Source organism: Rhinopithecus bieti, unplaced genomic scaffold (genome assembly GCF_001698545.2).
Source record: "Rhinopithecus bieti isolate Rb0 unplaced genomic scaffold, ASM169854v2 scaffold_11964, whole genome shotgun sequence".
Classification (NCBI taxonomy): Eukaryota; Metazoa; Chordata; class Mammalia; order Primates; family Cercopithecidae; genus Rhinopithecus; species Rhinopithecus bieti.
In genome coordinates this window covers 1,638,854-1,652,233 of record NW_016807677.1, presented here as the reverse complement: position 1 = coordinate 1,652,233, position 13,380 = coordinate 1,638,854, and the positions used below count along the sequence as shown (strand labels likewise).

At 54.2% G+C, this 13,380-nt stretch overlaps 1 protein-coding gene across 1 annotated transcript in view; it reads right to left on the bottom strand.

Moving 5' to 3' along the window:
• PCSK7 (proprotein convertase subtilisin/kexin type 7) overlaps positions 1 to 12,976 on the bottom strand; it is a 28,873-nt gene extending 15,897 nt beyond the window's left edge. Inside the window, 9 exon segments of the mRNA XM_017883104.1 lie at positions 3,108 to 3,208; positions 4,040 to 4,178; positions 4,663 to 4,717; positions 5,903 to 5,993; positions 7,139 to 7,304; positions 8,537 to 8,671; positions 9,729 to 10,208; positions 10,701 to 10,820; positions 12,387 to 12,976. Coding sequence (XP_017738593.1) covers positions 3,108 to 3,208; positions 4,040 to 4,178; positions 4,663 to 4,717; positions 5,903 to 5,993; positions 7,139 to 7,304; positions 8,537 to 8,671; positions 9,729 to 10,196 — 1,155 coding nt within the window. The 5' untranslated portion in view covers positions 10,197 to 10,208; positions 10,701 to 10,820; positions 12,387 to 12,976.
• Between the last annotated feature and the right edge of the window lie 404 nt (positions 12,977 to 13,380).

Below are 13,380 nucleotides of genomic sequence, written 5' to 3'. Positions count from 1 at the left end.
CAGTAGTAGGGCAGGTCCTGGCCTCCTAACAGAATGTCTGGAGAACAGAGACAAAGATAATAAAAGTTACTTTTGAGGGTGTGGTTGTTGGGAAAAGGAGGTAGAGATAGGAAGGGGCTCCCATTCAGTGCAGATAAGGGTTTCCCAACTCTTTTCTTTTCTTTTTTTTTTTTCCTTGAGACAGGGTCTCCCTTTGTCGCCTAGGCTGGAGTGCAGTGGTAAGATCATAGTTCACTGCAGCCTTGAACTCCTGGGTTCCAGCGATCCTCCTGCTTCAGCTTCACATGTAGCTGGGACTACAGGCGTGTAGCACTGCAACCCACTCATATTTTTATTTTCTGTAGAAACAGCATCTCGCTATGTTGCCCAGGCTGGTCTCAAACTCTTGGCCTCAAGCAATCTTCCTGCCTTGGCCTCCCAAAGTGTTGGGATTATAGGCATGAGCCACCATGGGGGGACCTCCCGATTTTTGCTTCTAATATTCTTGCTCCCATTCCTAAATTCTCTATCCCATCTCCCAACTCCAAACCCTTCATCCCCACAACCAAGCTAGACAGAGCAAGTGGCCAGGGGAGCTACCGGGCTCAGCTGGAGCTGGGACAACACTGACGGCACTATTCGAGGAAATCCAGTTTGGCATCTCCATGACAGGGGCTGGAATGATGTCAGCGTGAACACGGGGAGTATGTTCCAGCAAGAGAGGACTGTGTCCTTGCCCACCCTGGAGCCCTGCATGGACTCAGCGTCTATCAGGCCCGCCTGCCCGGCTCTACAGCCCTCAACAGGACAAGCTGCCTCACTGCTCTGGGCCAGACGCCATGAAACCCCTTCTCTCCGTGTGGTTCTGAGGTGGGGAGTGAGAATGGGGCAAGGGGAGGCAGTGTCTGCCTGGTATCAAGCTCTTTTTGGCCTGTCATCAACCTTGGAGCTTCAGAGGGTTTCGCTGAGGCAGGCACTGCCTAAATCTGCTCCACTCCATGGCACTTGGATCTTTGGCCCATGGTGTCAGTGCTAACACCAGAGAATTTCTTTCTTCTAAACTTCTCTTCTGGGTCAGATACCAGGGTGGCGACTTCTGCCAAGAGCTGCCCTTTCTCCACTGTACTCACTGCTTCCCTCCCAGCTGTTACAGCAGCTGCCAAGAGATGTAATTTTCACCCAGCCATGGCGCACTCCCAGAAAAAAAGGGAAAAGCACTCTCCAAGTGGCAGTCTCAATGAGAGTGGGAGCCTGGTTTATGCAAGGGAGCGGGTTGATTTTTTTCCCTGTTAAGGAAACAGCCTTGCAGTGATAGTCTGAAGTGCGGCTGTGAAGCCCACGAACTTGCCTGTGGTGGCAGGAGCCACAGGCAGGCATTGCAAAGTCCAGAGAAGCTTCGCTTCCCCAGGGAGCCAAATGGTGGGAAGCATATGCCCCCAGCCTCTGCCCTCAGAAAGACAGCTCCACCCAGCTGCCCTGGTCATTGACTAGAAACTGGCAACAAGGAGTTTCCATGGCAAGGACATTCCAAAGGTGGGAACTCTGCTAAACACACTGTCTTTTCATTTCTGGGCAAATTACAGTTCAGATGGAAGAGGGTGGTGAGGGTGAGAAGCTGAGGTGAGTTAAGATGAGAAAGGCCAGGTACGGCGGAGCAAGAGTGACATTATGTTGTAGAACCTTCTTAGGTCCCTGGCCTGAGCAGGGTGAGCTGGCTTCCCTAGAGTTCTGCTAGAGGGTGGAGTGTGGCATGTTCCTGTTCTTCCTCCTAACCCCGCCTGGCCTGCAGTGGGTGCCCTCTGTGCACACAGCCCAACCTCTCTTCCCTCTCTAGTCCACTCCCTTTTCTCTTCTCCCTGGGGCTGGTGGGAGGCGGTAGTAGGGGTCAACTGGCACAGAGCCTTGGAACATTGTGTTGACCAGAAGTCATTTATTGGCATAACAAAATTTTAGTTTTGGAAAATAAATTGGACCCAGCAGGAAGACAAAGCAGCCTAGTTCCCAATGGCCCCAGAGAGACCTCCCCACTCAGCCACTGGAGAAATTTGACACCACCTGGCTCCAGCCCAGCTCCTGCCTAGAGCCTCCTATGCCCACATTACATGGTTGTGGGCAACAGGGACAGGCAAGGAGCTCTAGGATAATGGTCTAGAGGCCTGGCTTAAACCTGCTGGGATGACGCTAAGCCCAGTTGGGTGTAGGTGATCATCTTCAAATTCTTTAAATGGGTCCCACAGGTTAGAGAAGTTCCATGACCCTGCTCCAGTCTCATTTGCTATGGCTCCAATTATAGCTCCAGAGAAAGAGCTCTCTCTGGTGTTGACATGAGACACTCCCCAACTCCTCTTCCCACCCATCCCATAAAAACCACCACCAGACTAGCATTACTCCTGAAGACGCACATGACCAGAACTCAGGATTTACCTAAGGGCTGAAGGGCAATGGAATGATGAGTTTTTTTTAAGTCCACAGAAATTAGCAAAAGCCCAAATTTTACCAAAGGAAGACATTGCAAAGAGGTTGTTTGTGCATTTCCTTGAGTGTGAAAAAGTTGTTTAATCCATGTGACAGTTTCTTTTTTCCTTTTGAGAAGGAGTCTTGTTCTGTCAGCCAGGCTGGAGTACAGTGGTGCGATCTTGGCTCACTGTAGCCGCCTCCTTGGTTCAAGCGATTCTCCTGCCTCAGCCTCCCGAGTAGCTGGGATTACAGGCGCACACCACCACACCTGGCTAATTTTTGTATTTTTAGTAGAGACAGGGTTTCGCCATGTTGGCCAGCTGGTCTTGAACTCCTGACCTCAAGTGATCCACCCGCCTCAGCCTCCCAAAGTGCTGGGACTACAGGCGTGAGCCACCGTGTTTGGTCCCATGTGACACTTAGTTTCTATAACAGGGTGTATATTTGTCCTAAATCCAAATTTCTAAGATAAAAGCATTCCCAAGATGTATTCAGAGTCCCCGGGTCTGCTCCTCCAAGGGTGGCATGCCTTAAGAGATCCAGCTCTGCGGGGGAAGAGGAGCCTGAGTGTTGGGGCAGGGAAGCAGGGAACAGTAAGAAGCGCTGTGATGCCCGAGACGTGAAGTCTTGTGGGAAAGGGGCAGGCCGTGGAGGGCCCGGGAGGCACTCACAATGCTCCGAAGCATCTTGTCCCCACCACTGAAGGTGACTGCCAGCATGGAGGCACATTCTTCTGCATAGAAAGGCATGTGTCCCTCCTCATCCACAGCTCCTGGGGACAGAGGAGGGAAATGAGAGCTGAGATGAAGAGGGGATCCTGTGGCAGGGGCTTGCTAATGTCAGTTATCTTGGAGTTATCATCCTGGAGGGCTGTCCTGAGTTTGAAACATGATCTGAGCGGCCCACATCCCTCAGAGTGGTCCTGATCCTCTTCTAAACAGGCAGTCTCAAGTGGCAGAGGGCATTCTGTGCCGCAATACCATTCTTTCAACAGGCTCTGGGGTACAACTGGCAGCCTTCTACCTTTATACCCACTTACTCATTCACATGCTCACTGTTTTCAACATTCATTACCCATCTACTGTGGGTCACACCCTGTGCCAGGCATCAGGGCCATATGGAAAAGGCCGTAGTCCTGGTCTCAAGGAGCCTAGAGTCAGGTAGAAGTCAGGTAAGGAAATAAACGCAGTTGGGGTGGCAAATGCTAACTGGGAGCACAGGCAAAGGGCACTTAATTTAGGCCTGTGGGCAGTCAGGGGAGGCTTCCAGCAGGCGGAAGGTGGCCCACAGAAAGACAGGCCAGAGCAGAGGCCTAACCAGCCGTGGTGGGGTGGAGGCAGCTCGGTGATCTCCAGATGATGGCTTGAAGGTGTTCCCAGGGTATGTTGACATCTAAGGAAGTCCCAAGGTCCTCTGCAAGCAAGGCTAGTCCTATCTGAGCCCAAAGAGATTACTGTGCTCACACAATAACCTAACCTAACCCTCACCCTCACCCTCACCCTCACCCTAACCCTGAGACACACACAGAAGCTGGGACAAGACGTGTGATGCCCTAAGCATCCGGTGACACACACACAGGAGCACAGAAACACTGGGAGGCTACCTATGGTGACCGTGTAGATGGAGTTGGCGTAGCCATCGTAGTTGCAGTTGTCGTTGTGTTGGCCTCCGTTGCCACTGGCTACCACAAAGATACTCCCAAAGCCCTGGCGACCAGCAATCACTCCATGTTGTAAGGCAGCCTGAGGAGCCAAAACATCAGGGTGTCAGTTGAGGAACCCACAGAAAGACCTCCACCTACTACATCAGTCACCCTCTCCGTCCCTTCTAGAAACAAAAGGAAAAAAGTTCAAAGGGCACTGGGATGGGGAAAAGACTGGAAGATGGACCCTGGATGTGAGGAGGGAGCTATGAGTTGGCCCAGGATGTGGGGCAGCTGTGAGTTGAATGATGACTGGTGGACGCCCTCCACTTATCAGAGGACAGGGTGGGGCCAGGCATGGGAGCTGAGGACAATATGAAAGGGAGACAATCTCAAAGTACTGTTCCCTTTCCCTCTCTAGGAACAAAAGTCCCCCAGGCTTCCTGCCCCGGCATTAGGTGTTCTCTTCCTGAAAGGAGACTGCGCATGGAGATGGAGTGGGAAGATGGGTCAGCTTGCAGCAGTTCTTCTGGGACTGAATGAAGAGTACATCCTGTCTCTTAGTCTCTGTGCACGCCAGTTACCTTTCCAAGCTGATGGGGGCCATCCACTGTCTTCCCATCATCATCTGGTCCCCAGCTGTTGAGAAATAAATACCTAGAGGGGACAGCCAGAGCCAGGCTATGGCTACCCAACCCAGCGCCTCCCAGTCTCAGCTGGCTACCCTTTGACCTGCGGCTCCTCCTTTTACCCTTTGACCTTAACTCCTCCCAAGGGTTCCACTTAAAGGCTTCTGTGATTAAAAGGCACAGGGTTCAAAGGTCCATCCCCTCTCCAACGTAGAAAACAGAAGTGTGCTAAGGCTCTTCTTTTCCTTGTCAATGTCCCCATAGCCATAGTGGCAGAGAGGGACAGAGGTCACTCATCTCCTGATCTAGGGATCAGAGACATGTAGATTTTTTTTTTTTTTCCTGAGACGGAGTCTTGCTCTGTCGCCCAGGCTGAAGTACAATGGCACTATTTTGACTCACTGCCACCTCTGCCTCCCAGGTTCAAACGATTCTCCTGCCTCAGCCTCTGGAATAGCTGGGATTACAGGTGCCTACCACCATGCCTGGCTAATTTTTGTATTTTTAGTAGAGACGGGGTTTCACCGTGTTGGTCAGGCTGGTCTTGAACTCCTGATCTCAAGCAATCCACCCGCTTCAGCCTCCCAAAGTGCTGGGATTACAGGCGTGAGCCACCGCGCCTGGCCCAACTCGTAGGGTAAAAGGCAGAGCACCCTTGAACTTCTGTGGAAGCTCCTGGTTATCAGGCTGAGGAGTTCTCTATTCTGTCTCTATCAGGAAGTGTACCCTGTGGATGATGTCATGGATTTAAGGGAGGTATGCTGGGGGAGGAACAGGTGCCATCAATGCTATGGGGGCCCCAACCCCATTTCCTTCTTGTCCAGTCCGGCACAGCCATGCCCTGAAGGTGCAGTGCATTGACGTGGGGTGGGGGATTGGTGTTGGGCATTCAGCTGGCCTGTGGTTGGAGAGGAAAGCCCGCTTTCTTGCCGAGGCCTTAGGAGTTTAGAAAACAAATAAATGTGCACAGGCCAGGGTTTCTCGTGTGGCAACCTGATTACGGGGGTGGCAGGGGCTTAAGGTTGAGAGCCCAGTGGCTGGGAATCTAGAGAAATGAAGGCAATGGACGTATTAGCTGAACCCAATGAGGAGACCCTTGCTCTGGCCTGAGTCAGCCCACTTGGTCGGGCTTTCGTTGGCAGATTTGTCCCAGGTGCTCCAGACTCTTGCCCTCTCATCTGCAGCTCTGCCTCACCTGCAGCTGTAGATGTCATTGATCTGATAGTGCTTGTTGAACGCCACTGCCTCCATGCTGTCTGTGAGAGGTCCATCCAGTACCCGGATACCTAGGCAATGAAGGCCACAGCAGCTCCTTACTAATGCTGGTCTCCTAGCTGGGGAACTGGGAGGTGGGGAGCCATATGTGGGAGATTTATTTTTCCCTACATGCTGTTTGTACATTTTTTTTTTTTTTTTTTTTTTTTGGAGACAAAGTTTCACTCTGTCACCCAGACTGGAGTGCAGTGGCATGATCTCGGCTCACTGCAGCCGCCACCGCCCGGGTTCAAGCGATTCTCCTGCTTCAGTCTCCCAAGTAGCTGGGACTACAGGCGCATGCCACCATGCCCAGCTACTTTTTGTATTTTTAGCAGAGATGGGGTTTCACCATATTGGTCAGGCTGGTCTCGAACTCCTGACCTCAGGTGATCTGCCTGCCTTGGCCTCCCAAAGTGCTGGAATTACAGGTATGATCCCCGTGGCCAACGCGCCCAGCCCATTTTGCATTTTTACACCTTGTAGATGTATTACTTGTCCCCTACTAAAATATATATAGAGAGAAAGAGACAAAGTCTGGCTGTGTCACCCAGGGTGCAGTGCTGTGGCACTTTCAGAGAAGGGACTTGGACAGGGTTTCTGGCTCCCCCGTAGTCTCATTTATGGAGAGCTACTGCCCTCTGCTGGAGTACAAGAGGAATACAGTTAGTCTATTCCGTCTGTAGGTTCCCAAGCACTCCTAATAAGGAGTTATGGTGAGGGTTTCCCCATTCATTCCCTTCACCTTCTGCCTTGATGGACAGAGGTTGAGTGTGAAAGAACCACAGAACCACCTCCAGGGAAGAATAGGGCTGCTCAGCTCTCCCAAAAGGATAGAGAGCAGCCCATGACCATCAGTGTGACTGGGAGCTGGAGAGCTGGGAAACGCAAGGGCTGCCCCCATAGACGTATCGGATCACAGAGGTAGAACCAACAAGAAGGCACTTTGTAATTTATGGAACTACAAATAGAAAAACATGTTTGAAACACCGCTGCACTGAAAAATAAACCAGCAGATATGTCCCACAGACACCTATTACAAACCCACCCTTGCTCTATGCTATGTGTGCCAGCTGGGCTATGGGATAAAGACGTTTCAGAGTAGGGAGTGGTGCAGGAAATGAAGACTGTGGTCACAGGAGCAGCCTACCAAGGCTAGGCTGGAGGCACAAGTTACCTGCGATGCGGCTCCCATAGGCCACGCCCACGGCACAGAAGCTGTTGTTGGGCACAGCTGCGATCTCTCCTGCACATCGCGTGCCATGGTGGTTGCCATTCTCCACGTCCGGGTGGGGCATGGGGTCAGGGTCATTAGAGTTGAGGTCATAGCTACCCTCAGGGCTCTGAAATATTTTGGAGGTGACATGTGGTCATTCACTGGTTAGAGGGGGGTCAGGTCCTGGGATTCAGGGAGAGAAAGGAAATGGGAGTTTGGGACTCGAAGCTAGGGCAATAAGCTCATTTCTTTGTTTTTGTTTTTGAGATGGAGTCTCACTCTGTTACCCAGGCTGGAGTGTAGTGGCACAATCTCAGCTCACTGCAACCTCTGCCTCCTCCCGGGTTCAAGCAATTCTTCCACCTCAGCCTCTCGAGTAGCTGAGACTACAGGCAAGCACCAATACACTTGGCTAATTTTTGTATTTTCAGTAGAGATGGGGTTTCACCATCGTGGCCAGGCAGGTCTCAAACTCCTGACCTTGTGATCCACCCACCTTGGCTTCCCAAAGTGCTGGGATTACAGGCGTGAGCCACCGTGCCCGGACCCAATAAGCCCATTTTTTTTTTTTTTTTTTTTTTTTTTTTTTGAGGCGGAGTCTCGCTCTGTCGCCCAGACTGGAGTGCAGTGGCCGGATCTCAGCTCACTGCAAGCTCCGCCTCCCGGGTTTACGCCATTCTCCTGCCTCAGCCTCCGGAGTAGCTGGGACTACAGGCGCCCGCCACCTCGCCTGGCTAGTTTTGTATTTTAGTAGAGACGGGGTTTCACCGTGTTAGCCAGGATGGTCTCGATCTCCTGACCTCGTGATCCGCCCGTCTCGGCCTCCCAAAGTGCTGGGATTACAGGCTTGAGCCACCGCGCCCGGCCTCCAATAAGCCCATTTCTATCAGCAAACCACACTGGCTAAAAGATATGAGCAAAGGACACTGGGGCAAAACTGAGAAGTGCCACAGCTCCCAGCAAACTTCTCTTGCCATTATGCGAAGGTGCCTACAGCTCCACGGCTTGGGAAACCTGGAATAAAAGGCAGGTTGGGCTCCCTAGAGGCCACGCTTTAGAGAGAGGAAGGCACTCGGATTTTCAACAAGAGGGAAGTTGCCTGCAGGGGCCACTCCTCACTCCTCAGAAAAGGACTAGAACTGGAAGCAGGATTGCTCTCGCTTAGAGTTAGAGCCACCTGCTGTGCCTTGACTGCCAGTCTAGAATGCTGGCTTGGGAAAAGGAGAGGATGAACCCCATCTCACCTCCCAGGCTCCTTTATTTGGCCCAAAGACCTCTAGAGAAAGGGCCAAGACTGAGGCAACACCAAGAAGGAGGTAAGACGTGGTGGGTGAGGGGCATCATTCCAGGGCCACTCACATAGTTGGGTGCAATGTCCTGGATGGTGTGTTCCACTCCATCATCCACTACCACCACTGTTACCCCTCGCCCAGTCACATTGCGCTCCCACACACCCGTCACGTTGATGTCCCTGCCCGGGCTCCGTCGGTTATTCTGTAAGACAGACAGGGTGGGAATCCAGTGACACACAGCCCAGCCCAGAGGGAGATGAAGTTATAGCTAGCAACCCCTTTTCACCCTTGGCCTCCACCAAAGAGCCAAACAGAGATTGCAGGCCAACAGGTCAGGTGGGAACAGAGCCAAGAAGGGGCAGGTGAGAGCTCTGCCACAGCCTTGGATTCCAGGAAAGTTTGCCATCAGTCATGGGGATTCGAAAATGGTGGCTAGGGTGAAGGGTTGGATGACAATGCTTTTTTTTTTTTTTGTTTTTTTTTGAGATGGAGTCTCGCTCCTCTCACCTAGGCCCTGGAGTGCGGCGTGGCGGCGATCTCAGCTCATTGCAAGCTCCACTCCCCGATTCACACATTTGCCCGCCTCAGCCTCCCGAGTAGCTGGGACTACAGGCACCGCACACGCACACCTCGGCTAATTTTTTTGTATTATTTAGTAGAGATGGCATTTCACCGTGTTAGCCAGGATGGTCTTTGACTCTCCTGACCTCGTGATCCACCGCCTCCGGCTCCCAAGTGCTGGGATTACAGGCGTGAGGCCACCGTGCCCGGCCAGATGATACACTTCTTATGACAATGGTAGTATGCCCGTATCACTTACCGTCATAGCGGTTACTAGCGTGTCAGCAGGCCCCCACTGTTCCAAGTGCTACACATGTATGCATTCACTTAGCCCTAACTGTTGACTCTATGAAGGTGGGCAAGTATTGCAGTCCTCCACACTTTACAGATGGGGAAGCTGAAGGCACAGAGTTTAAGGCAGCTTGGCCCAAATGATAGCATGCTAGTAAGTGGTGCAGCTGGACCATGAGGCCGCAGGCAGGCCTGGCCTGCACCCATCTGTGCCCTGAGCACTGCGGAACACCGGCTTCTAGAAGACAGTAGAAGGGAGGGAGAGACGAGGGAAACACTACAGAACCAGCAAATGGTCCCTCAGGTGAAGGATGGAGGCAACTGACGAGCGATATAGTCAAAAGCCCACTAAAGAACTGGACTGGAACCTACCCACCTGAAACCGCACACTGCAGGACTGGACTCACCAGGTGCCACTGCTGTGGGTACTTGGGGTCATTGAAGTGGACGCTGCGTTTGGCCCGCCTTAGCAGCCTCTGCTCTGAGTGCCAGCGCACAGCTTCATGCCCAGCCAACACAGCCTCCACCTGCTGCCGGATGGCCTCCACCTCCAGGGCCGGCCTGTGCCCAGCAGGCTGGACAAAGAGATAGTGCCCCTGAAGCTCTCCGATGCGTCCAGCATTCACCAGCCCTGCTGCCTGGGCCAAGGCATCCGCCTGCTGCTCCAGAGTCTCTTTCTCCTCGTCACCTTTCAGGCTTTCCAGGTGCACAGCCCAGCTCGGCCCCCCTGGGCCCTGGCCATCAGGCCCACCTGTCCCTGCTAGGCCCATGACCCAGGGAACCAGTAAGAAGAGCCCAGCTAATTCCAGCCAGAGGCAGGTGGGCAGGCCCAGGGGGGCATCCAAGTGTGGCACTTTCTGCCTCCCCTTCGGCATCAGAGCAGTGGACTGCAGACAGAGAAAAAGGATGTGGAAGAGATCAAAGAGTTGGTAACCGCAGGAATCTGAGCGGGAGATGTTCAGCCATCCATGCGTTCCCCCTGGAAGTCCCCAAGCCATGCCTTTTAAATTATGAAATATTTGATCCTCTCTTTTTGTTCACATTTATCCCTGACCAGCAGGGATAAGCCCCCAGGTGGGGTGTGGGCCAGCACTAACACCAGCAGATGGCCTCCCACGGCAAGACAGCCAATCCTCACGACACCAGCGAATCCAGCAGGAGGTCCGGTTGCCCGCAGGCACTGCACCCGTCCCCTGTTGCCACCCACGGGGCTCAAAGCACACACTGCTCCCACAAACTACTGGCTGCATCGTGACTGTTCTTTAGAACAGACAACCTCTTCACCTCTACATTTAGAGGGGACATAAATCTTTCCCTAGCTGCCTCCTCAGTCCAGTTGTCCTCAAGGCTAATTCCCCATAACAGGGCCCGGTGCCCACCTGGACTCTACATGAGGTTGAGCTCCTGGTCTGGCTGACCACGCCACACTCATGTTGTGCAAATGGAGAAAAGGCATCACCTTCACCATGAGTAGTGTTGACTCAGCAAAGGCTACAGACCTGTGGGGCCCAAGAACAGAAGAAACAGCGTCCCCCCAATCCCAGTGCGACCAGCAGAAGTTAGATCAACTCCAGGACCAGGGACCAGAGAAACTTGGTTGTCATTTCCAAAGATCTAAAACCGGTCATAGACTGCCGCAGAACTGGTACCGTGAGGCCAAATCAGTATAACACCCAGAAACCCCACTTCCTGTGCTATCATGCCACCCTCTTTCCACTTTTTTCCCTAGAGGCCTAGCAAAAAACTGTTACCAAAGTTTCTCCCGAAAGAGTAGGTAGGTAATAACGTCCTAGAAGTCCAGGTGGTAGTGAACTTCCTGATTTGTGTATCTCAGAAGGATACCAGGGAAAGTGAAAGGAGGGAGGAGGCCGGGGCGAAACAGGGGGGAAAGCCAGAGTGCAAACAAAACAGAACAGGCACCAAGGACAAGCAGGCAACCAGGAGAGAAGGAATGACGAGGGAACCTCACTCAGCAGCTACCCCCGTGCTGAGCTCAGGAGGCTGGCTTCGAGGAGAGGACTCAGGCTCTAGACTGGGACTCCGATTGCCTGGGTTTGACAGAACCAGGGAATTGGTCTTAGGAGCCCTCAAAGAAAAAAAGAGCCAAGTAAGAACTGGGGGACAGACAAATGGGGTGACAAGACGTGTGTGTACCTATGGTGGCTAGGCTTCTTCAAAAGCCTTTGCTCTCCACTGAGTCCACCCTGGGGCAGGGCTTAGTACTCAGACACACACCCAAGCGGCTCTACCTCAAAGCATTCCAGAAACATGGGAATTTTACTGAAAGACTTCCTGGAAAGGGAAAGGAGAACTTATGCCACCTCTCCTTTCCCTCTAAAATCTTCATACTACATTTCTTCCTCTCTTTTTCTCTTAGGTTTCCAGGTATATTACCTCTCAATCCCTCCCTGCCCCTGGGAGCCTCAATTCTCCCAAGATACTTAGGTGTCTTCCCTAGTCTGCAAACTCTACTAAGTAAACAAACAAACAAACAAACAAAACCCTTGTTAGCCAGACAGTGGCCCCTCTAGGCAGGCTCCTTCAGACTCAGAGGATCCCACCACAGATGTCCGGAAGAATGAGAAGCATGAGCTCCTTCTGTCTCCCAGTGGCAGAGCAGCATTTTTATCCCCCAGGCATCTGGGAAAGGAACCTTAAATGCCTTCTGAAAGCAGGTCTCAACCTTTCCCAACGGCTAGGCCTCTCTTTACAGCTCTTAGTTGACAAGGAAGAAGAGAATGGGCAGCCCGGAGTCCAAGATCCTGCTCCCAAGTGACTGTCCTCGCTGTTCTACACCCGGCTCCTAGAAGCCAGCTTGGGTACAGGATCAGTTTCCCGATTCCCCCTCCATCGGCCTCGATCGCTCCGTGCAATGTGCCCCTCTCCTCATTAGCACCCACATTATCCTGGAATCCTGGACCCTGGGGCCCCATCTCCCTGGGGTCCCCCACGTCAGGACTTCAGGCACCCTCTGTGCAGCTCCCTCATCCTCACACGCCGGTTCCCCCCACTTCTGGGCCCCCCTGACTTCCCAGGTCCAGCCCCACACCTAGTTCCCAACTCACCGGCCCGGCCGCAGCTGCCGCCGCCTCCCTGCGGAAACTCGCGGCTTCCCGGGAGCCGGAGGAGCAGTGACAGCAGCATCACTTCCGCCCGCGGCGCAGCCAATCAGCGCGGCGCCTGCGGCCCAGCGACCCTACGGGCCCCAGCAACCGCGCCCGGGGTCCGGCTCCAGCGGGCGGCCTCCGCAGGCAGGGGCCGTGCGGGCGCTGGGGTCTGAACCCGCGGGCTCCGCCTCCCCGAGTCCTCGGGGCATCTTCCACATAGTCCCTCTTCAGAAGGTTCTCCTTCATGGCGTCCTCTGTAAAGGGCATCTCTGTTCCGACCTTTAAAATCCCCTAGTTGCTCTTCTCCCTCTGACCGTCATGGCCCCGACTGTCCCTGTAATCTTTCCAGAGGGTATCCTGCCCCGCCAGCTCGCCTTCCTTCTCGCAGTCGGCTCTCCCTTCTTCCCTGCGCCCCGGGAGAGTCCACCTGTATCTCAGGGGTCTCCCGCAGCATCCCCGTGCCCCGGCGGCGCCAGCTCTCGCCGCCAGAGGGCGCCGTCGGGGGCGGCGCGGCGCCACCGCGGCCTCTCCTCTCGCGGCCGGAGCCTCGCCCCCTCCGCTCGGCCGCCGGAAAGTGGGGAGGTGCGCGCGCGGTGCCCGCGCTTCGACCCCTCCCCCGTGGCTCGGCCGCCCCCTCCCGCTCCCCGCTCAGGTGCGGTCCGTTCCCTCCCCCACTTTCTTTCCCGGGGGGCGTGCGGCGCGGGAGGATGTGGTTGCCGGGGCGAAGCGTGGGTGGGGGTTGCGGGGCCGAGGGCCGCGGGGATGGGGGCCGGGTGGGGGGCGTGGAGGGTGCTGTGAGAACCGAGGCGGGGGTCCCGGCCTAGAAGTAGAACGGGGGGCTGGCAGTGGGGTAGGGGGGGCCAAGGGAAAGGGGTGGAGGGGGGCTGGTCCGAGCCAGCGGCCAGCCTAGCAGCCCCCTATGGAGGGTGGCCAAGGCCACCCAGCGCCGTTT